At 39.9% G+C, this 27,765-nt stretch overlaps 1 protein-coding gene across 12 annotated transcripts in view; it reads right to left on the bottom strand.

The window, feature by feature from the left end:
• dgkh (diacylglycerol kinase, eta) overlaps positions 1 to 27,765 on the bottom strand; it is an 85,590-nt gene that overhangs the window by 26,938 nt on the left and 30,887 nt on the right. For 8 of the 12 annotated variants that reach the window (XM_084907743.1, XM_084907742.1, XM_084907739.1 and 5 more), the window contains 5 exons: positions 13,787 to 13,891; positions 12,496 to 12,628; positions 5,841 to 5,947; positions 5,485 to 5,610; positions 3,467 to 3,569 (listed from right to left, as the gene is read on the bottom strand). In XM_084907743.1, the coding sequence (XP_084763869.1) occupies positions 3,467 to 3,569; positions 5,485 to 5,610; positions 5,841 to 5,947; positions 12,496 to 12,628; positions 13,787 to 13,891 (574 nt within the window). The other 4 variants (XM_084907744.1, XM_084907745.1, XM_084907747.1 and 1 more) reach the window with 4 other exon arrangements.

Here is a 27,765-nt window from a genome sequence, read left to right on the forward strand (position 1 = left end):
ATATCTTACCATGTTATGACTTAAACTTGAGCAGCAGTGCTAGATGCAGCAGGAGGTGTGAGCCAGCTCTGTCATCGCTAAACAGCCTCATCAAACTCCTGTGTGTGTGTGTCTGTGTGTGTGTGTGTGTGTGTGTGACACCAAGCATAATAATGCATAGGACGGGCTTAACACATGCCACAAACACGTGTTTTGCTGTGCAGTAGAGGACAAAACACATATACATACTCTGGTCTTGGGGAGGTAATGCAACTACCAGCTGTAATCTGAACACTGCCTCTGTGGTGAAAGCTTTGCGCATATTAAGGCTTCAACCTTAAATATATGGGAATACCATCTCTGGCAGCATGGACACATTCGTCCTTCTTCATATCTTTCTCATTCTCTTTAATCTCTTCCTCTACAATCTTTTGATTTATCGTCCTTTCTGGGTCACTCTCTTTGTGACTGTTTCTGTAAAGGATGAACAGAGGGAGAGCACATGAAAGTGGAGGAGAGAGAAAGGACAAGCAGGGAGTCACGATACTCTGGCACGTGCTACAGTCAGCCCCCCCAGCCAATTACAACCAAACTCCCCCTCTTTTCAGCCAGTGTTCGAGCAGAGGGGATCCTGGCACGTGCCGAGATGACGGCAAGAGAAGGACAGAAAGAGAGCAAGAAAGAGAAAGAGGGAGAGAGACAGACAGAGAGAGCCTAACGAAGCATAAATCTCCCCTTTTGTTAGCCCTCTCCCTTTCTCTGCTTGTATCTTACTCTCGCCCTCCTTTCATCTGGACTCTGTCCTCCTGTTCTCTGTCTCTCCTCCATCCATCTACCAATTAGCAGATGCTGGCTTTTCACAGACTGATTCGCCTGTGTTTACTGTATATAGGTGTCTGTTTGTGTGTGTGTGTGTGTATGTGTGTGTGTGTGTGAGAGAGAGAAAGACAGATCCAGCCACTGGCTTCAGCAACAGTAATCTAATCCCACATGCTAATCTGAGTCTGCCTCTCAGGTGCTGATCTTCATCTAAAACGGGTTTAAACACTGGCAAACACATAGTCACACACACACACACACACACACACACACACACACACACACACCTGTATAAAGTGTATGGGCTCAAAATGTGGTGATAAATATTTTGTACTTGTAAAAAAGATTTGTATGTGTAAAAAAGATTTGTATGTGTAAAAAAGATTTGTGTGTGCGTAAAAAAGATTTGTATGTGTAAAAAGAATTTGTGTGTGCGTAAAAAAGATTTGTGTGTGGACTTAGCCCAAAAAAAACCCTGCAAGTTACAAGTACGAATTTTGACCCTATTTTTCTTCCTTTCATCTGATTGGTCAATGTCATGTCAATCACAAATGTAACAATCCAATCAGAGAACAGATGGGTTTGGCTGTCGGAGGGGCGCTTTTTTTGAACTGCAGGTCTTTGAAGGGAATAAATGCCCTTTTACATGCCAACCCAGCGTTTTCCTTCATCACCACGAAGGAAAACAGTCTGTGGTCGTCCGAGTTTGGTGATTTTTGTGTCACAGGTCTACGTGTTTAATATAGGGACTTCCACAGCCTTTTCAACAGCGCTGCGGACCGCGGGGTGGGGGCGGGCAGTGTTTTGGAAATGACAGTCTTCATTACAAAGCTTTCTTCGTTATGAATTAGCATACATGTTTTTATTGAACATTTGAAGAACCAGCAAAAAAAACAGAAACTCTTGTAGAGGACATAAAGTCAGAGATAGAAAAGACAAGGAGCAGGTGCATCTAGTACAGGTAGAGCTGCTGCAAAAACCCACAGAGCCCAGCAGCCAGCGCAACAAATTCTGGATCCTTTGCTTTTAGTTAGCAGTTAGCATTAGCAGCACATCCTGCGTCTGATGTGAAAGGACTTTTATGCTGCGCACTGTGACTCACAGCAATGGTCCTGGGTCAGCCCTGACTTTGTGTTAAACTAATCCTAAAGTAATAATGGTATTTCTAACCACTGATATACCACAACTTTTTCCTTTCAACAGCTACTGAAAGTTAGGGGACCTAGCTGCTATCGGATATTTATATAGAGATCCTCCAGCTTCAAACTGTATCACCCTTCAAGGACCTGCAGTTCAAAAAAGCGCCCCTCCGACAGCCAAACCCATCTGTTCTCTGATTGGATTGTTACATTTGTGATTGACATGACATTGACCAATCAGATGAAAGGAAGAAAAATAGGGTCAAAATTCGTACTTGTAACTTGCAGGGGTTTTTTTTCTAAGTCCACACACAAATCTTTTTTACGCACACACAAATCTTTTTTACGCACACACAAATCTTTTTTACACATACAACTCTTTTTTACACACACACAAATCTTTTTTACGCACACACAAATCTTTTTTACACATACAAATCTTTTTTACACACACACAAATCTTTTTTACACATACAAATCTTTTTTACAAGTACAAAATATTTATGACCACATTTTGAGCCCATAAAAGTGTGCCTTTATGTTGAGATCATGAATAGAGTCTGAGGGTATTTTGAAGCCTCTTGCAGTTGTATCATTATCAAATTGGGTTTTTATCACATGCACACGTCTTGTGAGAGGATCTATTTTAAGAAATGTGTGTTTCAAACTGTCACATGGGTCTATTTTTAACCACCTCACTATATGAGAAACAGGCAGTGTCCTGGAACACATACCTTGTCATGATCCTGTATTAACACTCTATACTGAACTCCATATAAAAAGAAATGGAAGAGGGAATTTATAGCAAAGGTTTGTCATTTTTGTCTATTCTATGTCTCAGTAATTTAATATGTAAAAGGGAGGCACTCTTGAGTAAATCAGAATGTGAGACATAAATGTTAATAACTTGTGAATAAAACCTAAACATTTCCTGCTGCATACAGTTTATGTTTTGGGTCTGCTCTTTTTTTAAAAGTGCATCCATGGGTTTTTACAGAATATATGAACTTTGTACATTTGTTGGAGCGATAAAGCACACACACAGTAATGAAGAGTTTAGTAGTGATGGTTTGAAAAGAACAGTTTAACAAAAAACATAATAATTTTACACTGTCATTCATTTAACACCGCCAAAAAATCTAGTCATATAGTCATATATACACGGTTGAACCACTTATGCCGCAGTTTAATAAACTTGCTTTGGGTCTGTTTGGTGCTAAGATCAGAGGGGAACATAATTTTATAATTTTTTATTTCTTCAGAGAAGAAGGTATTGAGAAAAGGAAAGTGTCAGTGGCTGTGTCCCTGAGTGGATGCTGACTAAACCAAAATGAAACATCCTCCCTGCCACTATCTTTTCATACGATAGAGCAAAAGGTCAAAGTTCAATGAGAAGTCATCAGCTGAACAAATAAGAGCAAAAGCTCATGAATTCACCTCTGAAAACTAATGACTACTTACAGGTGCAACCTCTGACCCTCAGAGTGAGTCAGCACGATTGCACGGCTGATCACGTGTGTGTTGCCTACCATCTGAGTCGATGCTGTTGAGAGCAGTAGGGGGGATGATGGAGACTTTGCATTGACCTAGGGGACACTTGCGTGGATATAAGTCCATGCAGGCTGTGTGCACCTAAAAGAACAACACCAAATACAGGGAATTAAAACTCTAAGCAGATTTTAGATACAAGATTATTGATTTTTCCATAATTTAAAAGAAACACATTGAATGATACAGCTTGCCTGTCTTCTACATGTCAGATTTAACATCTGTTAATGGATTTAAAACACTCTAAAAATAAGTCTTTCTGTAAATGCTCTGATATTTACAGCAATCTTAGAAACTGTACACAATATATACATATACATATATATAGAAATCAAATAATATACAACAACTAAATAAAAATGGGCTGAGTTTGCAATTCCAAGACCTAAGCTACAAAAGCTATTAAGAGTAGAAGTCTATATATAAATATCTGTATACACACCAATCAGTCAAAACATTATGACCACTTCCAGGTGAAGTGAATAACACTGATTATCTCTTCATCATGGCACCTTTTAGTGGCTGGGATGTATTAGAGAGCAACATTTTGTTCTCAAAGCTGATGTGGTAGAAGTAGGAAAAATGGCCAAGGATCATTGATGCACGTAGGAAGCAAAGGCTGGCTCATGTGTTCCGATCCAACAGACGAGTTGCTGTAGCTCAAACTGTCGAAAAAGTTAATGCTGCCAGGCAGCGTGAGGCTTTGGGCAAAGTTCTTCTGAGAAACCTTGGGTCCTGCCTTCCATGTGGATGTTACTTTGACACGTGCACCTGGGGTGGCTGTAGCTCAGGAGGTAGATCTTGATGCATTCTCAATCATCCAGGTAAGTAAATCTCCAAAGGTTGATTCTGTTCATCTGGACGTAGTGTTTTCATGGGAGAAACATTTCGTCACTCATCCAAGTGACTTCTTCAGTCTCAGCTGACTGCAGGTTTCCCCAATCTTATAAACAGTGGGCTGGTTTCAGTCATTATGCAAATGTACTGTTTATAAGATTGGGGAAACCTGCAGTCAGCTGAGACTGAAGAAGTCACTTGGATGAGTGACAAAACGTTTTTCTCCCATGAAAACACTACGTCCATATGAACAGAATCCACCTTTGGAGACTCAGGAGGTAGAGCAGGTCATCTGCTGATCAGAAGGTTGGTGGTTCAATTCCTGGCTCCCCCAGTCTTCATGCCAAATATCCTTGGGCAAGATACTAACACCCACTTGCTCTCCGATGCATCCATCGGAGTTTGAATGCGTATGAATGTATGTTAGTTAGAAAGCACTGACAAAGCATAGACAACAGTACTTGTGTGAATGGGTGTGTATGGGTGAATGCAGGGTATTGTATAGAGCACTTGGAGTACTCCAGGAGAGTAGAAAAGCGCCATTTAAGAATCAGTCCATTTACGTAACACCATGTATACCTTGTGTCATTTTGGCAGCAAAATGGGGAGCAACACTATATCATGGTCATAATGGTTATAATGTTATACCTGATCATGGTAAATATGCAGAATTTGTAAACAAAGGAAAAGAGTTTTGTACTGGAAACTGGTTTGCAGGCTCTGATAGCATTTGGGTAAAGTCCTTCTGAAGTGTAAAAAGAGGGACTGTATTTCCCAAAATACAATCTTAAAACCATCAGACATTGTTATTAAGGTTTTTATTACCTTTTGTAATTCATCTGTATTCATCAACCAGATATTTATTGTCTGCAATAAAGAAAGCCAGGAGTAACTGACAGCTGCCCCCAGAGGATGACTACAAGTTGAGTTCCCAGATTGTTCCAGCTGGCTCTCCAGATTTCTCAGATTCCAATCATTCACGAGTTTGTGGTGAGTGCCAGGACAAGCCCAAGTGCTGCAATCAGCCCAGTGAAAAAGGAAACCTCCAAACCTCCTCTGTCCATGCTTGGATCAGAGCCTTGGCAGGACAACAGGGAACCTACATAAAATTAACCAGATGGTTTTATTGTTATGTGCGATGTGCATGTGATAGATGCCTTACCATAGCTTTGCACCAGAGGCAGCGCCAATCCTGCAGTCTCAGCACGCTGCCACACGTCTTATCACACACAGCACACTTGGCACTGACAGGCAGGTTGCCTTCCAACCACTGGTGAGGCATTGCAATCTGTAGGTTTCAAACACACACACACACACACACAAAATTAAAAATGGTTAATAATGTCGGCTTCCGTTCACTTGAACTAGGAGAGTTTTCTATATTGACTCCCACATTATATTTTAGAAACTCTTTGCAGAAAACCAGGCTGAGGAAATTCCCAACCAGCTCAAAATCTTATTAAAAAATTACATGAACCTTTCTGCCTTTCAAAGAAGACTGCTTTTGAACAAACTTACCCCATCCTCATCCTCAATGATATCCTTCCCTATGGAGGCCAGGGTGGTCCATTTACAATTGTTGGTGGCTCTGACAGCACAGCGTTTGTGCGCTTTGAATTTGCACACTGTAAAACACAAATATCACACCTGAGTCTGACAATGGTTTCCACCTTTCAACTGTCACTTTGATGATTATGACAGTTATTTATGAATCAAACAGTGATCCAGATAATCTTCCTCCAAAGACTTTAAAAAAATAAACCATGTATTTCTAGCCAATTTAAGATGTCAGTTTGAATTGAATTGTCATTTTTTTCTAATTTGATTAAATTTTTAGAACTTAGAACTTTTATTGTCATTGTACACTTGCTTGCACAGTCAAATTAGGTAGCAAGACCACAAAGGTGCGAAAGTAAAGAAAACAATATACAAGAAAAGAAAGAGAAACAATATAAGAATACTATGTACACTATATACACGTTGTTTGGGTTGCAGGAAGCATGGTGGGGGTGTGTACAAGGGCATCGTAATAAAATACAATAAATAATAATAGGGTGGAAGGGCTATGGTTGTTAAGGATAGGGATGGAAATTGCACATCTGCCGAAATATTGCACAGGAACAAAAAAAATGGCAGCAACATAATATGAATTATTTTTCTTGACTGAAAACACAAATGAAGACCTCAGAAACAGACACGCCCAGTGTTTTAATAAATTAGTCCAAATGAGAGGCCTACTGTGTGCGTAAATTCTCAAAAAAGTTCTGAAAACACTGTTCATCGTGAGCCATATTAGCCCAGTTTACAACCTGACATTTGCATTTCAAACTGCAGATTGGGGCAAGGGATTGACCTGGCAACCTTCTGGCTGGTGCATGACCTGTTCTACCTCCTGCAGCACCCTATGTGAGACCAGACTATTCAACTCATGAACTTGACTACCTCCATTTGAGAGGTAGTTTGCAACAGAGTCATGCTAGGTGTTGTCTGTCTCCATTGCCTGTGCTAAATTAAGCTAAGAGAGTATTAGAGTGCTATCAATGCTCCTATCAAATACCTAACTATTCAACTGAAACGTCAGACGCTTCTTGATTTAGGAAGTAATGTAGTAGTTAGAGAACAATGATTTTTAGCAGTGTTACATTGCTAACCTTACTTTCACTATGCGTTTACTGTCTACCAGAAAATCAAGAAAATGAAGGCTGAAAAAGGCAACCAAAACTGGAAGAGGACAGCATTTTTTTCCTAGACTGTTGGCGAGATTGGGTAGTTCTCCCAGGTTAATCAAATGCTGCATGGTTCAGCAATGGGAATGATTGTGGAAGGTCTACCGGGCAAACGAAATGTTGCTCTGGTGTCAAAGGAGGTAAAGAGAACGAAACAAAGAAAAAAAAGAAGGAACCTTGAATGGACATTCACTCAACAAAGAGAGATCTGGAGCTTCACAGGGCTTAAGCCTGGTAAGATTTTTGTTACTTGATCAGTGTAAACACAGAGCTACAAGTAGGTGTGGTGATGGAGGGATCTTACATCATTTTTACTAAAGATGATCAGTGCTGACAAAGTCATTGTACAACTTTAACATCCAGTCCATCAAGCTTTAGTCCATATAAATGAGAAGCAGAAGCATGGACTTGAATGTGTTTAATGCTGGCTGCTTTGAACAGGAATGAAGAGTGAAGTGTAAATACAACATAAATGTTTCTTAAGAAACAGTACAGTGGCACAGACAGACGGAGACTGCTCTCGACTTTTTCTCCTGTAAAGATGAGGCACTTAGCAGACTCATGAATAATGTCTGTGATATGGGGAGCTTTGCTTCCAGCTACCCCACCTTGTTGTCCTCTCTCTCTCTAAACACGCAAAACCTCATCATTAGGCATGCCACACAGATACACTACAAACTGAGCCAAAGTCATATCCGGGAGCAAAATCAATGTTTCAATCTCGTCTACCACTAAATGCTGTTAGAGAGCATTAGTAGGACGTTAAGAGAATTCTCAGGACATAATACCACTGCCTGTTAATGGCCATACACAGAGCTGTCATACAAACCAGACTAGAAGAAAACATTGTCTCAGACTGTGAGTGTCTGTGTGAGGGTGAAATACAGACGGAAAGGCAAACTGCTTTTACGGTTTGTGTGTGTGTGTTTATGGTTAGGTAGCACAAATCAATCCCCACTGACTGTCCTGTGCAGGAAATCGAAGGGAAATTTAAGCCACGCTGATTGCTGTGAAACTGTTTGGCAGGCTGCCCTCAAAGTTTAATAAAGACTGCCTTCTATGATAGCCTCTCTATTTTCTTGTCTCCCACTCTCTCCCATTCTCACATACTGGTTCTCATATTCTCATGGGTGATCCTCCCATTCTCACTGTCGCTGCTGACAATGAAAGTATTTTGAAATAACTCCAATGAATTAGCCATTCTGCAGAACATACAGGAACATGTAGGCATGCTTAGCACACATTTAAATAATGTGTGCCAAACATCACATTTTAAAAAATGCAACGATTTGGTTAAAACAATGCCCTTTTATAGCTAAATGTCTTTGAAATCTTTTTAATCTTCAGTGCTTATCCAGCTATGGTTGTCAGGGTGGAGCATGTCCCTGCAGATAAGTTCCTTACAGTAAAATTCCCTAGCCAATCAGCAGGTGCTAACCACTCCAACTCTGTGCTAAAGATGTGTGAACACAGTAACAACTGTTGTAACATGCACACCTGAATGGTACGGCTATGTCAAAGCTAGATAAAGCCCTGTGTTATCACAAAGGTTATGACATAGTTTATTTGTGCAGTAAATTGAATAATTTACCGCAAATTTTCTACTCTTACTGAGGACTCAAAAGACTTTGACACTACATTTGCCACATTTGTCCATTGACAGACATTCATTTTTACAGCTTTGTACCTATCACACACACATTTCCACACGTTCACTAAAATTGGACTGTGGACAACTTGGGGTTCAACATCTTATCCAAGGACACCAGAGATCAAACCACTGACTTTCCAGGTTGTAGATCTACCTCCTGAGCCACAGGTGCTTTACAACTGCTTTGTATCACCAAAACATTTACAAATTCCAGCAGTATTGTCCAAAACTCTTGAACCACCTCTCATTTCTTTCTATTTTGCTTTCAAGAAGGGAGACCTTAACTGTGGTCTTGAGCAAGACAGCTGGAACAGCTACGACCTTAATTGCATCATTGGAAGGAATTGGATGGATGGGTGGATGTATCTTGGATAATAGCTCTCCAGGCTTTCTGAAGGTCTTTCAAAGTGTTTCTTTTAATATTGGCTGCTTTTTCTCTTATTTTCAGTCCACTCATTTTACATGACCATTTTCAGAGGAATGTTGTTTTGATTGTTATACCACTTAACACTGTCCCATGAATCACTCAAGCATAGAAAAGGCATCTAACACAGTGTATGAGCCAGTGTTGTCTACACATACAATTTAGCGAAGAGCTCTGTTGTTTCACTCTGAGTTATCTAACTCAGAAAGGTGAAGTGAAAGTTATTACTGAGTTGATGACAACACAGTGTTATCCTAAAAAAATATAAAGAAATAAGGTTGTGGATCTACTTCAGTACTTCCAATCGTTTTGCATGTTAGCAGACAATAAAAAAATATATGAAATCTTTTATTGATATGTTAAAAAGTGGGATACACTTAGCGGATGAGATTCAAGACTGCATGAGAGTTTGATATAAACAGAACATCTTATACCGATCTACTAATCATAAGTTGTACTTTTTATGGTAACTGAAAATTTTTTTGTTGACTTGGTTACAAAGACATATTTACCACTTATCCAATTCAGGGTTACAGAGGGGCTGGAGACTACTCTAGCTGTCACTGGACAAGAGGCATGATACATCCTAGACAGGTCACCAGTCTACTGTAGGGCTAACACACAGAGACAGACAACAATCACATTTACACCTACAGCCAATTCAGAATCACCAGTTAACCTAATATGCATCCATTTGGACTGTGGGAGGAAGCCAGAATAACCGGAGGAAACTCATGCATGCACAGGGAGAACATTTACACTCCACAATGCATCATGAATGAATCATCACCATGAACTGCCCCAACTACCTGGTTTAGTCAAACCCAAGACCTTCTCACTGTGAGAAAATGGCACTAGCCAGTGTAGTGTGCTGTCTAGCTAATTTTAAAAATTAAAATAAACATATAAGCATTTTTATGCCATTACTGTATATCCATATGTAACTTTCACTTTGCTTCATGGTGATTTAGCCCAAAAAGCAATGTCCATGAATGTCTGCCTGTAGGTACCTTGTGCCCAATGGAAGGCTTCTCTCAGTGATGTATAATGAAAACCCCATAATCTCAATGCACCTTCCTATTGTTGCTTGTCTATGCGTGGCGCAAAATAAGCCAATTCAAATAACAACCATTAGATACTGCTCTAATGATTTGGTCTTTCTCTCTACATCTCTCTCTTTTGCCTTCTGCTCTGGAAATGAGAGGATAATGAGCACTGAGTGGAGAGGCTCTCACTGCCTCCACACGTATACAGCAAACCCAGCGCACATGTAGGCACACACACGGGACTGAGTTACACATGCACATGCTCACAGGGGAACATTAGCAAAATTAGAGTGAGAGGATATGCAGATGGTGCTCATTATGGCCTGCTGCCTGTCAATAACACTTTACACCAGCTAAAAGAAAGTACAAAAAAGAAAAAAAAATAGTGTCAGCCCCCCATGTCAAACACCTTCCTCATAACACCCCACTTCTCTGTTCTTTCACACATGAGGTGAGGAGATATGGTGTCATTCGTGATCCTTTAACAGTTTTCCCTGTTAAGGGCAATTGGAGGCAAGTGAAATGCTATTTTTCAAAAATGCAGTCTAAGCCAACGCTTATCTAACGTGCAATATGGCATAAAAGCATATGAATACAGGGTGACATGCATTGATATGCTGGCTGTGAGCTTGGTGGGCATCCTGCTCCACAACCCAGTGCATTTCAAAGACTCTTGCTGGCTCAGGTATATCCAATCTGCTGCACTTGGGCAGACACAAGAAAAGACTTTTCTCACTTCAGTGACTCACCAGTCCTTACGTAAAATAGCAATATAGCCTTCCCAAAGTGCCTATAGACCTGCCAACTCACAGGCTTTGCTTCCAAAGCAAAATCATCTGTTGCAATACTATAGGGTGTCTGATCTTAAAAGAGTGGCTATTTGAAGTAGGAGCCAGGAAAGAGAGTTATGTAAGAAAACACTATGTGTCTAAAAACAAATTCTTCACAAGATAATTCAGCATCATTTCAACCTGCCTCATTCTCATTAAAGAAGACTTAATGTGCCCATTTCCATCTCTATCATGACATGCTTTGACTCTACTAGACTAGCTTTGTGTGCTTCAGAATTCAAACCTATCTTTATTTGTCCTATGCTGGGTCTTGATGCGAGTTGATCCTCTGTGTGAAGCAAGTGGTTTTAGCTTCCTTGCCTGTTCCACATGAGACGACCATATTAGGAGTAACCACTCTCACCGACATGACACAGACACAAGTTAAAAAACATTTTTAAAAAAGCAATCTGAAGCCTGAGCTTTAGTTTCACAGGGATTACTTAGTACATATGCTCACATTATTATTTGATATAGATATAGTGAAGCACAGACTTACACAAAACAGCTCATATTAGGGCAACTACCATGAGCTCCCTTCTGTTAAAAAAGGATTTTTACTCTACCTGGAGATACTTGCCAGCTGACCTAATAATCACCGTAATTACACCTAAGTCCATGGTGACTGAAATGTAGGACGAGACATGGAATGTCCACGTCAATCTGAGAGGAAAAGCAGCCAAATTTACATCTGGTGTGTTGGGATGGGCAGAGTTTTGGAATCTTTTTGATCATACGTCACATATTTGTTTACTCTGTGAGGCTGCGGTTAGCTCTCCAATCAGTGTAGGTGTTTGTGTTGGAGAAGTAAAAGGCATTTTAAGACATTTTAAGTGTTACATATGTGACAATTTTTGCGACCTTTTTTGCAACCTAAAAAAACAAAAAAAACCCAACAACAACAAAAACAAGTACCAAGGTCTTTAGTGACCTCATAGCTGTTGAGAGCCATGCAGTTAGCAGCAGTGCAGCGGTTCTTTGGAAGTTTGGATGGATGTCATACCTCCTACACCAACAATTTTCTTCATTGTCTGCAGTAGTTTGTGGCACGAGTGAAAAGCTTACCGGTAGATGACAAATTTTTTCCGTTGTCTCTCTGTCCTCCTCTCTCTTGCTTGCACTCTTGCCATCTTCTGAAGCTTTTAGTGCACTTAGGCTAACACTGTGTTACTGTCAACTCAGTACTAACTTAACATTATTTCACTTCACCTTTTTGTTGTTAGATAGCTCTACTGCACAGGACCTATCATTTGTGTGAGGAGATGCACTTACAGTGAGAACAGGGACAAGAGAAACTAGCGGACTGCAAATGGAGTATTGAGTAGTCTATGTATTCTTGAAGCTAGTGCCAAAAATATTTTGATTTTTCATCCAGTGATGACAAAAACATGTTGCCTTACCCCAAATTTAAAGTGAAATACATGAAATAATTATCCTTTTTAAGTTTCACACGTGTGATAGTAAGCATGTGTAGCTCTGAGTGTATTTGTACTCACCTTCACAGGAGAGGCCGTGAGATGTGACCCCAGACAAACTATCCTTACAAACATTGCAAAAGGTGGGCCGTGCATGGGAGCAGGCGTACCAGTTGTGCATCCCTGAGAAATGTTCCACATTAAACTGTGCTGTCTGGCAAAGGAGAGGTGAAAAAAGCAGTCACATGTCACAAATGTAAGCATGATCAAAAAGAAAAAAACATTGAATATTGATTTACAGACACACAATTGATACTCGACTCCTTTGTGGTATACTAGCTTTCTTTTAGAATAACTATTATTCATTTTCCCCTAACGCCATGACAACATTAGTTAGGAAAGTGCCTGGTATAAGAAAAGAGCCTCCGCAGGAGAGAGAGAGCCTCCACTTCCTTAGAGTTGTTAGAGTGACGACTGCTCAGAGGTTTTACAAAAACCTACACACCCAGGTCAGATGAACTGGATGCCTCTACACATTAGTATATGGAGAGGTCCTACTGTGGAGCCACAGTGTAGTGTACCCATGTGGGTGTTGCATCTGCAGTAGTTGGCGCAGTCCTGGATATAATTTTTTGCAAGTACAACTGTAACAGGTGCTTACAAACTGGGGTACTTGCATTCTTTAACAGTGTCACATAAAAGGATACGGCAATTAAATGCTGCTGTGTGGACATATTGGCAGGAGTGCGCATGCTTGTGTGTCTGTGTGTGTGCGTGTGTTTGTGTGAACATGTGTGTTCCCTGTGTTGTGTGAGCTCTGGGGTTGCTGCAGCACTGCAGTGCAGTAAGGGGGTGAGGGATGGGGTCTTATATAAGATTTCCCTCTCAAATCAAAGGCATTAAAATGCAGCACAGCTTTCTTCCTGTGCTCGCCACATCACCTCGCTGTCAGTGCACAGCCAGGATTTAGTCTTCTTAACATATTCTGTTGACAGTGGAATACGCTGAGCAGTTACGATCAGTTTTGATGCTGGTAACATGTTTTCTAGATTCTTCAAGAAATACTGGCTTGAAGTGAAAAAAAAAAAGCTTTCAAATAGGCATCTACCGAGTATGTTCTCTGTTAGAAAGTCATAAGGAGAAAAAACACTTGGGAGAATAGGATGTGCCAATACAGTTTTTCTTACTGTTACTCTGCCCAGTGTCGAACATGTGACAACATGCGGGTGGAGGCGTGCTTATGCATGTGCTGCAGCCCTATCTGAACTCCGTATTTCTATGTATCCCATCCCCAAAACTGCCAAACAACCCCCCCCTCCACAAACACACACGCGCAGACACACACACTTTAATCTGTTGAACTGGACCTTACCTCGTAATGCTCTCTGGACTGGACGGACTTGAGCGAGCTGATCCAGTCCTCCATCTCTTTCCTGTTCTCAGCACAGAGGATGAGTCTACGGAACGGAGTGATCACCTGGAGGCAAAGGGGGGAGGAGGTACGAGAGAGTGAGACAGATACTGTGGCTAAACAGCGAGAAAGCGCAAGAGAAACAGAGCTTAATGTTTCCAGCTCTTTCCTCTTCAGCCTGCGGTACCTCTGAGTGGAGAACAACCGGCTCGGTCTTTAAGAGAGAGCAAGGATGTGAAGCCCCCCTCCCTCTTTCTCTCTCTCCTTCGCTCTCTCTCTCTCTCTTACATACATACACTCTCTTTGTCTCTCATTAACTCTAGCTCACTCACACCTTCTTCAGTTAAGTCTCTTCCCAGCTCTTCATGATGCTTTGAGGCAGATTTGTGCTGACAGGCAAAGAGCCTCAGTAAAGGCAAAGAGCCTCTCTCTCTCCCGTTGCCTCCTCCTCTCTCGTCCTCTACTTGTGAGCATGTGTGTGTGTGTGTGTTCGTGTGTTTAAAGGACAGTGCCTGTAGATAACCCTACAGACAAACAGCACCCTTTCAACAGCCCATCACTTATTTATGCTCACTCATCTCTTCCTTCTCTCCATTTCTTTCCAAGTCATTGTTTTCCCACAGTGTGTTATCTTGATTTACATTAGTGAGAGGAGAGCGTTTAAATACAGGCACTGCTCACACACACATACACAAGATAATCTCACAGCACTAAAACTGCTACAACCACTAGCTTTCTATCTGCAAGAAATGCTGCAAGAAATGCTTTGTCTAAAGCAGGTCACTAAATACAAATGCCATATTTTAAGTGGACTGTATTACCAAATGAGATAATAATTAAAACCATGTAATTCATTTATTGAGCTATCCAGTCTGCTTTTTTGACAAGTGTGGAAAACAAAGTGTAAAAATAAAGAGCTAAATTTGAAATACTGTCTACAGAGAAGCTGCTTGTGAAATCTGTAGACTGTATATATAAGATGATCATAGCCACAATAACTTCAAAATTGGCACAGCATTACTTGTCTGATACTGCCTCTAGTTAAATGTTTTATTCATTCTTCTTTGATTTTTAAAACCAACTGTGACAAACAAGCAATACTAGTGCATCATTAGTAGGAACTTATTACTCACAAGGTATCTCTATCCTAAAGCTTTTTCACTCTAAATGGGCCCATAATTCACAAAGTGAAAATGAAGCTATGTTGAAAGAGACAGAAAACTAGCAACTAAAATTACAAATCACCAAGAAAGAGGTCACAGACTGAGACAACTGGGTTTCCGATTCCGATTCCATTGGAAGGATTTAGGTTTAAATGACTTTCATGTTGGCTTCACATGCTTTTAAAGAGCTTGGGAATCATAACGCCAACAGGTAACAAGGAGGTTAACACACTAACAAATGGTGAAACAAAACATCCAAATGACCTGGGAGATTAACAACACAATAGGACACAGACAGATGCTAAACAATTAGGCTAAGGAGTGTTATTAGGAAGGATAGATCCATATAAACACAAAGAATGGTCACTTTAGTTTTAGGAGCTCTTGCTCTTGTTCCCCAACATTTTCTCAGAAACAGTTTGTGGTGAATTACGATACATAAAAAAAAAAGCTAAGAATTATAAATTGCTTGAAGCTTGCATTGATGTGGGACTCAGACATTCAGCCACTGAGCCATGGCTCTGTGGTACACACAAAGATTGCAGGGGAAAAGATGCAGAAAAGTATATACAAGGTGTCTTTACACCTTGTATATACTTTGTTTTACTTCATATTTAATACTTTACTGTGTAGCATAATGTTTTGCTATGCAATAATATCTTCACATGCTCTACCTTGTAGTTAAACTGTACTGTGAATCTGAAAAATAAAATTTTTTTAGATGTGAAAATAATTTTCTGTCTTTTATGATGGCAAAATGTTTCATTGCAACACTTTGTGTTCTTGCAGCAGGTGCAGGATCTCTGTCCGAGGTATATCAGATGCCGAAGTGGTATCCAGTCATGATCACACTCTTGCATTTCAGAAGCTGTTTAAAAAAAAAAAAACCCAAACCCACAAGATTTTCTTTGCTTCTAGCTATGCTCATGTGTATCAGCAAAGTATCTGCTGTCATCAAGCAACATATATTTTGAAATTTTATTGAAGGTGATGTTTTTCCTTCATCCAGCTGCTACCCAGACCAAGCTCCATGTTGCTGCTTCCGGTCTAGAAAGAGCTCCATACCGTTTCGGTCACACATACAGTCCATTATTTTATCAGCTCAGACTTGTGTGAACAATAGTCCAATGATGTATTCTGTATACAGTTAAGGACCTTAGTCAGTGAAATCTATATGTGAGGAAATACTAGCCTTTAAACAAAAGATCATTGACACAGATGTTATATAGGGAGGAGACAAGGCACTTAAGGAATTCTGAACAGAAATCTACTGGAGACTAACTTTGACCAAAACAGTGCAGACATAATTAATCTCTTTTTGATATACATATACAATTCTATGCACTTATATTTTGCAATCACATACTGTAAAAATGCAGAAATGGAAGTCAGGAACATAAATAAAGGTCTGCATCTCCACGGTGTCTTTATCTTCTGTTCTGGTGCTTCTCTTTGAGGTCACCTCATATGCATATTTTAATTTACTGTTACATTCTTCATTGCCATCATCAAGTGTTTTCATTATCCATTACTCAGAAGAAACAGCACTGTCTTATTACTCCCTCCCCTCTCTCTCTGACTCACTGTGTCGCATTGTGTCTAATAAAACAGCCTCAGATTTTACACCTGCTTTCATCCACATGTTACATTTTTAGGTGCAGTTTGCTCTGCTGGAGCTAATCCTAGGAAGGATAGTTCACAAGCAGTCAGTTATTACGCTGTTCCCTTCTTCAATAATTTAAGAAGAAGCAGCCTATAATATAGTGCATCTGGAATGTATTCACAACACATCACTTGGTCCACATTTTATCATTTTACAGTCTTATTCCAAAATGTATTAAATTCATTTTTCACCTTTTTTGCCTTCACAATTCTACACACAATACCGAAAATTGACAAAGTGAAATTCTTTCAAATTTATTAAAAATGAAAAACAAAAATATTACATGTATATACCAAGCCTTTGCTCAGCGTTTTGTTGAGGCACCTTTGGTAGCAATTACAGCCTCAAGTCTTTTTGAGAAGCTCAATAATAATGAATGGGGAGCATCAGCTTGTTTTCAGATTTCTCCAGAGATGTTCAATCAGGTTCACGTCTGGGTTCAGGCTGGGCCACTCAAGGACAATCACAGCGTGGTTTCGTAGCCAAACCTTTTGTTATCTTGGCTATGGATTTTTTTTAGTTTCGTAAAGACGTTTCACCTCTTGTCTTCATGAAATGTAATGAAATCCGGTTGCTTTCTTTCCAAGAACCTACACAGACATATAGCTGTATTTATCTTTTCCTCAACCTTGACTAGTCTCCCAATTCCTGCTGCCAAAACACATCCCTACAGCATGATTCTGCCACCACCATGCTTCATTGTTCATGTACCTTTTTCATTAGGAGTAGTTTCCATATTGCCACTCATATACGTTTGATTGGTGGTGTGCAACAGAAATGGTTGTGTTTCTGAAAGGTTCTCGTCTCTCCACAAAGCAACACTAGCGTAAGCGGGCGACCGTGGCTCAGGGGGTTGGGAAGCGCATCTGTAACCGAAAGGTCGCTGGTTCGATCCCCGGGCTCTCTGTTGTCTCCTGGTTGTTATGTCCTTGGCTAAGGACAGAGGGGCCGATGATGTGATATGGCAGCCTCGCTTCTGTTAGTCTGCCCCAGGGCAGCTGTGGCTACAACTGTAGCTTTCCTGAGAGTGAATGAATAGTAGCATTGTAAAGCACTTTTGGTGCCTGGAAAAGCGCTATATAAATCCATTCCATTATTATTGTGCGCTTTGTCACCTCCATGATTAGGGCTATTCTACACTGATCCCTCAGATTGGCCAGGCATCCAGCTCTATGAAGGTTCCTGGTGGTTGATTTATTTACAATGATGGAATAAGGCTGTACCATGACAAAATATGGAACAAGTGAAGTGTTGTGAATACTTTCCAGGTTCAGTGTAAAAACTGCACGAGGAAAAATACATAGCTTTGCAGCTTTTCCTCTAACTTATTAATGTCTCCAAATATTCATAGACTTCAGCTGATTAGCCTCTCTCTCTCTCCCTGATTTTTGATGCACCATTTCAAATGCACACCACTTGTAAGCAATACACTGCTGTGGAGCTCCAATCCTTTCTTAAATTGCATCCTTTTTAGCAATAAGATGAGAAATGTGTTACAGTGCAGTCCACACAGCCTTTGGACTAAATGCATCCATCAAAGAAAAAATGAGTGAGACACTACCCCTAACTCCCCCTCTGTCTTTCTGATTGCAGACCTGTTTGGACCTGTAGGCTATTACAGGGTGTGGAAAACAGCAGGTGCACAACAAACCTGTGTCACTATGGCTGCAAGTGTGTGTATAGTGTGCAATGTTTATTAGGGTATGTGTATTTTAGGGTTTTAATGATACATCTGGTGCTGCACTGCCTTTCTTTCTGTAGAAAGGTTTCTGTTGCTCGCTGACCATCTGGTTTGCATCAACATGTTTCAAATAGCCAAAGCTCTGGTGGAGGTAAACTTATGTACTTCGTTACCTATATAACAACAATACTTTCTTTAAGCTACAAAATGAAATGTCCTAAACTGATAAACTAAGACTTTTTTGGTTCTATATTTTATTGCTTTGGATATATAAAACAAGTGAACCATGGAGTGCATTTACAGGGTGAGTGTGGCTCAATAGGAACTGAGTAATAAAAGACAATAACCCTAAACATCATGCTGAATCTACACACTACATAATGAAAAAAAACATCTCGTTGGACTTATAGGGCAGTCAACTCAACACAAATACTATTAAAATGCTTATCAGACTGACTCATAAGAATGCGACTGAGCTTAACCACCACTGTAGTTTGCTTAGCAGTGAGACCAAAATGAATTTCTGTTTAATCAATTACCTCACAAAAACACCAAATTCTTACAATTTAACACAGCTTGCAGTCTATTGCTATTTAGTACTAATGCGCACATGCATCTCCACATTAAGCTACAAAGAAACATGAAACATCAGGATGTCAGTTATTCTCATTAGACACACTTTAATAGGAGGCTACTAAACCCTATAAAGCAGCTGACTGCCCAGTGACAATATGTTCATTACATATTAAGGGTCAACCATGTGTGAATGCACATGCAGTGCAGCAGAGTTATATAAAAATGGATGGCATGACGAAGCTTACATGATACCCACTTTTAACTCTCCAGTTCTCTAGGAAAGTCACTTTGAGTTGAACATGCTAAAGAAAGTTTATACACCGACCGATCGGGCAACATTACTAACATTGACAGGTAAAATAAATAACACTGATTATCTCTTTATCATGGCACCTGTTACTGGCTGGGATATATTAAAGCAGGTGAACATTTTGTCCTCAAAGTTTATGTGTTAGAAGCAAGGAAAATGGGGACGCATAAGGATTTGAGCCTTATGCCTTATGTGAGTCTGACAAGGGTCAAAATTCTGCAGTGGTCAGGCTCATTGATGAGGGAGTGAAGGCTGGCCCATGTGGTCAGATCCAACAGATGAGCTACTTTAGCTCAAAGCTGCCTAAAAAGTTAATGCTGGTTCTGATAGAAAGGTGTACACAGTCCATCATAGTTTGTTGGAATGTATGTAACTAGAGATGGAGACCAGTCAGGGTGTCCATGCTGACCCCATGCTGTCCACTGCCGAAAGCCCCAACAATGGGCAATGAATGAGTGTGGCCTCATGTTTTTTTTTTTACATACCATACCCGGATGCACTATGGGAAGAATGCAAGCAGACAGAGGCAATGTGATGCTTTAGGAAATATTCTGCTGGGAAACCTTGGGTCCTGTAATCCCTGTGAATGTCACTTTGGCATACACCACCTACCTAAGTATTGTTGCAGACCATGTACACCCATTCATGGATGCGGTATTGCCTGACGTCTGTGGCCTTTTTCAGTAGGCTAATGCATCATGAAGAAAAGCAAAAATGTTTCAGGAACAGTTTGAAAAGCAGAAGGAGGAGGTGTTGACTTGGCCTCCAAATTCCTCAGATCTCACGCCAATCAAGCATCTGTGGGATGTGGTGGACAAACAAGTCCAAACTATGGAAACCCCACCACCATTTCCAAAAGGCTGTCAACCTTGGAATACCCACAGAAAAGGCCACCTAGCAATACTGTTACTAAAATGGAAGTAGCATTTGTTATACTTCATTTCTGAACCTGTTGCATTACAGGTTCAATAACACCGGTCTTCAGTGACTCACTGTGTTAAAGCTTACTCTTTGTCTCAAGAGGTTCATAAATTTCACTTTCAGTTGTTTTTGTTTTCTAATGGGACACAAGCAGGGGCGATTTTAGCCCATTTTTGGGAATGAATCAAAGCACCCCCAAAGATTTCTTACTTTTTTTGACAATATTTGCTGTTTGTGGGACACACTACTAAAAATATAAAAAGCATACATTACTTAATTGAGATGGAACATTTTAACAACAAAAGTATAGATATCCCCCCCTCGCCCCCTCCCAAAATCGTTTGTTCCAGCTCGGTTCTCCCCTGCTCTGGCTCTAGTGCTCTTTCTGCCAGAGCGATGGTGGCTGAGACGCAGCGGAGCGGAGGTGTAAGAGCCTGGCTTAAAACAGGACATATTAGCTGCATTTAACCTTCAGTTACTCTTTATATAATTAGGTAGGAGTCAGACCATGTTTCTTTTTAGCTGAAAAACATTACACCCAGGTAACCTGCAGTGTTGAAAATGTGTTTTGCGACAATGTTTGCTACCCTACAATCTGTCCTGCTCTGTAGTAAAATCAGCGACATTTGACCGTCCTGTTGCTCCCATTGAAATTTATACAGCCTATTTAAAATCTAAAACTTAACATTGTCCGTAGCCTACTGCTGTTACCACTGTCCTGTTTGAAATGTAATGAGAGAAACTGGTTATTTTGTCATATGTGTATGTGCCGATATTGAACCATGTAATGTATACATTGTATACATTGTACCAAAGGCCAAGGTGTCTCCATTTTTCTAATTTTTTAATAGTATTTTGTACATTTGTACATTTCAAGGACTCTTCTATTTTTGGAGTGTATTTTTTATGTATCTGTATTATATTATACATACACTTTAAAAGTGAATCTCTGTCCAAAAAATGCACTCAGTTTACTTTTTACTCACTATGAGCATCATTCATTATTCTCCTGCAGTAATTAAGGTTAGGATATGTATTTTTTTTTTTAATTCCAATCCATTCTTCTTTGGCAGTAGTACTCTTTAGCAGCATTTAAATAACCTTTATCAGATTTGATGGTTTTGTTACAGACTTTTCAAAAAAGTGTTTTGCTTTTCTTTCACAAATGTGGGATTAAATTGTGTTAAAATGTACAAAACAGTGATGTCATGTTTTGTGACGAGGACCCAGGCACAGAGAGACTTGATGAATTTAAGAATCTTATGATTTAATAAAGAAATTTGCAGACTTGCACAGAGATGGTAAAATTATGATGACTGATAACGGAGATGAAGACAACAGACGATGAGGACAGGGAGGAACAGGGGTTTAAATGCACCAAGGAGACAGTCAGAGGGAACTCAGGACAACTGGAGACATTTAAGGATGCAGGGACTGACAGAGACAGGGAAGAAGTCTCATCGTGACGAGTAAAGTTTATCTTGCCTGGCTGGGCAGCTCTCTGGGTGCAAGGACCCCCAAAGCTCTGATTCTAGAATCGCTCCTGAACACAAGTATGCTGACACAGAAAAAAAATGTTAAAATTGCATGAATCTCAAGTGAAACAAAGTGTAAAACAGAGTTTCCATGAACCTTGTATCATAACATAAATTAAATAAAAGATAAACAGAATTACTTTGTATTAACTACAGAATGTACTACTGGGCAGCTCAATTAAAATCAATGGCTGCCTGGATTATTCATGATTCAGAAACGCAGTGGGTATCTATGGAAGAGTATTCATTACCAGGTATCTCCCTTCAGAGTCTCCCATTTCTCAACCCACAATCACAGAAAAAAATTAAAATGGGTCAAGCACACTGTAAAGATTTGGAACCAAGTGTTAAAAATGCTAAAAGGGAATTTGACCATGTCTCGAGCTGTTCCCATAAATGGAAATGTTGAGTTCCTTCCATCGTTGTCAGATCGGAGTTTTGAGAGGTAGGCAGAGTAAGGATTGATTACAGTCAATCAGCTGTTTGAAAAGAATGCTCTTAAAAGTTTTGCCCAGCTAAGGGCCAAATATGCTTTATCTCCAGGGGACCATTATAGATATTTCCAGTTAAGGGACTACATTACAAAGCATAAGAATTGGGACAATATTAGAAGAGAACCAATCGGGTTAGAAAACGATTTCATAAAACTGCTTGAAAAGACGGGTACAATGAAAAACCAAGTGTCTTTGATTTACCAGAAACTGCTGATTGACATGTCTGATAATACCTATCATATAAAACAACAATGGGAAATGGAACTTGGATGATGCCACGTGGGAGAGTGTCTGCTGTGGCTGCCACAGAGGGGTGGGTAGTCAAATGTGGAAGGAATTCGACTGGAAGGTTAAATTAAGATTTTTTAGAACTCCACTGAAAACCTTTTTATCCAAAAGTAGTGTCAGTGATAAATGTTGGAGAAATTGTGGGTTTGTGGGGGACCAGACGCATATCTTTTGGGACTGTGTTTGCATACAACAGTACTGGATGGATGTTAAGAACATTATACAGAACATATTGTCAGTTAACCTCCCAATGGATCCTCTGATCTTTTTGTTGGATATCTTTCCTGATGGTTTCTCCTATGAGTAGCACTTTCTCCACATCTCCTCCTCATGACTGCAAGAAAAATGATAACAATTCACTGGCTCAAACCAGAAGCACCCACAGTTGCCCAGTGGCTTCTGAAAACAAGACATGTCTATACAATGGAACGGATAACAGCTCAACTACAACTAAAAGTGCCAACCTTTGAGAAAAATGGGCTCCAATTATAAAATATCTTGACAGGACACTCAGGCCTTAACACTGTTACATCTGTGCTAAGGAATGTAAGAATTGGTATGTATGTATATGTATATGTGTATGTATGTTTTTCCTTTGAAATTAAGTTTTTGAATAATCCTCACTATTATATACTGCAGATTTGGTCTCAGGTTATGTTGTTGCTGTGAATTGCCTTGTTACTTTTGGCAATAAAAGTAAAAAAAAAAAAAAAGAATTACTTTGTATTGCTTGAGATGGCTTACAATCAATTTTAAGTGGTGCCTATGGAAGATTTATGATGAATTTGTATTAGCTCTGAATGTTTCCATGCCAGGCTCCTAAAGTCTGCACTCTAATACCCCTGCTATCAATCAGTCTGGAATGAAAAACATGATCCTGAAATTCTAAATTTAATGGTAGTAGTACTCACAATAACCCACGTTCTAGGTCTTTCATCAACAAACAAATTTGAAAACAGACAAACTTAGACATGAACTGCATTTAATAGCGCCTTTTTTGTAAATAGTAAAATATGACTTGCTGCTGCATGTTATTTTGTGTTTATTTTATTTTTTTCGTTTATTTTAAAAAATAATTCAGAAATGTGCATTTTAACCCAACTCGGATAGTTCATAGCCTTTACCTTCTGTTTCCTAATAAGCCTTCTTTCTGTTTATAGTTTTTAGCTCTGACAGATGTTCTTCTGTGGGAATCCTTCTGGCGAGAACACTGCCCAACAGTTCTGCTAAATGCTCAACTGAAGCATAATATTTTTCACACTGAATGTGGTTATTGTCAAGTTAACAAAGTTATGTGTTGCCAAGTTGACTGGAACACTAGCAGATGTTAATTTTAACAGAATAAATTCTAGCAATTCACAAATTATGTAAAAGCTAGTGAAACAAAGTTCATTCAAAGATGTTAAAATCAGGTTATTTTCTTTATTATTTTTATTAAGGGAGGAACACCTGAACTGGATAAGTGGAATAGAATGGATGGATGGATTTTTATTAAGGTTAGCATGTTCCATCTAAAACACTTTAAAAGATACAACTTATAGACATTTTATAGATTCAACAATTGGTAAAGCAAAAAAAAAAAAAATAACTGAAAGCTGCAGTCCAAATTAATAAAAGTGTGGAGTAAAAGCTCCCTGACTCTCATTTCCTCATCAGTCAGCTTAATCACTCATGTAATCAATCTGTCTCAGGACCTTGAGTCAATATCTGTTTTTTTGGAGGGAGGGGGGGGGGGGGGGGGGGTTGCTGAGAACTGAACAACATGTTCTGAAAAATGAAGCCATGATGAAAAATCGTACCAGCTCTGTCAAACATGCTTATCTGCATTAATGTGTTTTTGCGCGTGTTGAATATTGTCCTCTCCTTGCCCTCACCCAGTAATAAAGTTAATGACATTAGCATTCTTCCTCTCCTCTTAAGTGGAGAAAACACCCAAATTACTGAAAGCATTTGGTGTGTATTCCCATGCTTGCTTGTTTGTTTGCAGTGCATGTTTGACTGAATCAATCGTCCATTTATAAATTATTCTGCATGTTCAACAAGAGAAAATCTCTTCTCTCTCCCCACTGCAACTCTGACTCTATAACTTTTGTCTTGGAAGCTCAATCAACAGTATATTGTATGCTTTTAAGCACTATACATCTTCATTACCCCCCAGGAGCTGAAAAAAATAGCATGAGCATGGGTGTCCATTTGTGCTCTGGAGTGTGCACTCAGATGCACATGGGAAAATTGATCTCTTTGGTCTTAGATCATCTTCTATCTGTTCTATCTGCTGGTACTATATCCATGTGTGTGTATGTGTATTTGTGTGTGTATCTGTGTCTTTCAGATAGTGATAAGATTTGTTGCCAGGGGAAACGGGAATGGCTGTTTCCAAAAATGGTTCCTGGCATCCCTCTGACTGACTAACTGGTCATCATGTGACAAAAAGAAGTGGTTCTATAAAGGGAACCTGGATGATTCACTGTTTAAAATAATCCTCATTTATCTTATAATGGGCCTTGTTCATTTTCTGCCTAAAACATGGTACTCTCATCTCTACTTACTTTGACTGGCTATTCCTGTTAAACAAAATATTGCAAAACACATACACCAACCTCATTGTTTAAAATTGTGTCTGCATTTTCAATATGTGCATTTTCAATTGTGTCTGCATCTTTAATATGAGCATCCAGCCTATACCTCATAGCAGATAATTATATTTTGGGATAGGAAATGGGGCGTTTCCTGTACCAGGCTGTAACAAGCTTGTTAATACTCTAATGTTAACATTTTCATATGGAAGTCTGTGGGGACTGACTTGCTTTTTGTAGCCAGCCTCAACCACTCCATAAACTGCAGTTTTTAAAATCTTGGTGTTGGTCTCTTTTTCAGCCCAAGAGGCTGCTACTTGTGATATCCTCTCTCTATGGCCAGGAGTAGAAAACATTTCCTAAATGAAGTGTTTAAAGAACTTGGAGCTACTGGCTCATAAATATGACTTGTACATACACAGACCTCATTATTTGAAACTTTGGCCAAGTTTAGTATAAGCATCCATCATTGTAACAGCGTATACATGAGAGTAAATAATACAAAATATAAGAAGTCTATAATGTTCTGCAAATGATTTCTCTAGGTATGAACTTTAGCTTCCAACACAATTGCATTTTACTGCAGTTACAGCCTTATAGGGCAAAATCGTTCAGCTTCTACCATCCACTCTGCACCAGGAAACTGATTCTAGTAAGCTATTTTCATTTGGTAGAGAGGTAATCAGCAACAATGACCCAATAATCTGGAACACAAGTCACGCTTTAGACACTTTCATACACAACGCAGTAGAAAATCAGGCTGCTCACTCCCTACAACACAGACCAATGCATAAACTGATTAAATTCACATTCTGCAAACACCCAAAATTAAGCTAATGTGAATTTCCTAAAGATTCCTCGTATGGATTCAAAGGAAACATTAAAAAGAGAGCCGAGCAAATAAGCACGAGTAAGTCAGCGTGAGAGGCGGCTGTTCCTGCAGAGGATGGAATGAGTTTGTGGGTTCGGGTTGGGTTGAGCCTTTCCTCACGTGGACTTCAAGGTGCTCCCTGTCTGCGCGACAACGACAGCCTCATTATACATTCACACAAGCACATATTCACCACAAAGACCTAAACATATACACACACAAGTGTATTCCAACATATACACTTGTACAACTCTGTGTTAGAGCATAACCACTCATAAAAATACACAGATGGATGCATTCTTGATTTTTTTTAATCCTTTTTTATTCCTATATCCTTCATGCATTAATCTTTTCATTCAAATAAGGCAATTTGTAAAAAAAAACAGCTGAAGAATTTATAAGAATGCAAGTGAAAAATATTCCTTTTTCTCAGTTTTTTGTGACCATAACATTTTTCTTTATGTTGCTGGTAGGTTTCTAAGAGGTCCGCTCAGCTAAAATACAACCATGCACATTAGGCACACCGAGGAGTCATGTGCAGAGCGCCTACACGAACATGCACGATGAAGCGAATCAATTATGTTTCAAGCCTTTCAACCAATTAGCACCAACCTGCACAGAAGGCGTCAGCAACATCATTCATCCTCGGGGGACCAACTGACAGACAGAAAACAACAAGAGACCACACAGACAGACGGACACAGAGACTGCACAGTCAGAGTCCTGCAGTGCGTCCTCTGCAGCACCGCTCTCTCTTTCTCTCTCTAAGTCGTGCTTGCACAACCTGTCTGATGAATCCTGGTCTCCCCCTGTTGGTGTGTGTGACCGTGTCTGGGTTGACACACGTAACCACAAGTCAAGAGTGTTACGGCTTCAGGTGAACTACCTTTAGGTTTTTCTTCCACTGCCCCTCTACTGTGGTCCACCCTATTTTCATTTCTTCTCCGTTCTTGCGCTCCCTTCCGTCTTCCTCCTCCTCTCAGCGCTCGCTCTTGCCTCAATCTCTCTCTCGCTGCCGTTTTTTCCCCCTCTTTTCCCCTGGGAGAATGTGTGCGGATGCAGTCAGCAGTGGTGTGACATCACTCCAGGATTTCCTTCTGCCTTTCCATCTTGAGTCAGTCATCCTCCATCAATAATAAGTGTAAAGCATTTTTTATTTATTTTTTTGTCAGGACCTTCTTTCCACTCTTTCTTCACATCTCCACAGTATTTAGTCCTTTTTATATTTTTATCTCCCCTCTCTCCTTCCTTCCTTCCTCTTCTCTTTCTGCCTCCTTGCACTCACCTTCTTAATAGGATGCTGATGCTCATAAGGCAGCGTTTTACATCCTATCACAACTGCACACATATAATCTTATTTATGAATATGGCAGGGGTTTAAGCTTTGCCAGCCAGCCAATGAAGCGTTTCAAGCCGATGCTAAAAATAGCTCTGTATTCTCCTCCGGGCACCATTCTCCTGCCTACCCCCTCCGCCTCTGTGTTTCTTATTATAGCAACAACCGAGGAGAGAAGAGACATTTATAGAAAGGACACAAGCTCTTTTATTTTCTGTTTTTAGCCTTGCTGCTTGTAATACTCTCATTCACACACACTCACACTCACAGCTTCTTGTTCTTTTCAGCCGTCCATTCACAACCACATCACCTGTTTGGATGTGCCGTGTTGAGAGGCATTTGACAAAAACACAAGGAGCAATGCTAATTAGCAATCTATGCTAATGTTTTCTATTTATAACTAAGACTGACCTTTTCAGGTGTAAAGCTTGTCAGGTGAATCACTTCCCTTAAAGGGCATATCCCATGCCCTTTAAGGGAAAGAAATGAGTTATCAAATTGTTCCCAGTCCCCTTTAGTACTCCAT

This window comes from Perissodus microlepis, chromosome 16 (assembly GCF_051167445.1).
Source record: "Perissodus microlepis isolate ML-2025 ecotype Zambia chromosome 16, ASM5116744v1, whole genome shotgun sequence".
NCBI classification, from domain to species: Eukaryota; Metazoa; Chordata; class Actinopteri; order Cichliformes; family Cichlidae; genus Perissodus; species Perissodus microlepis.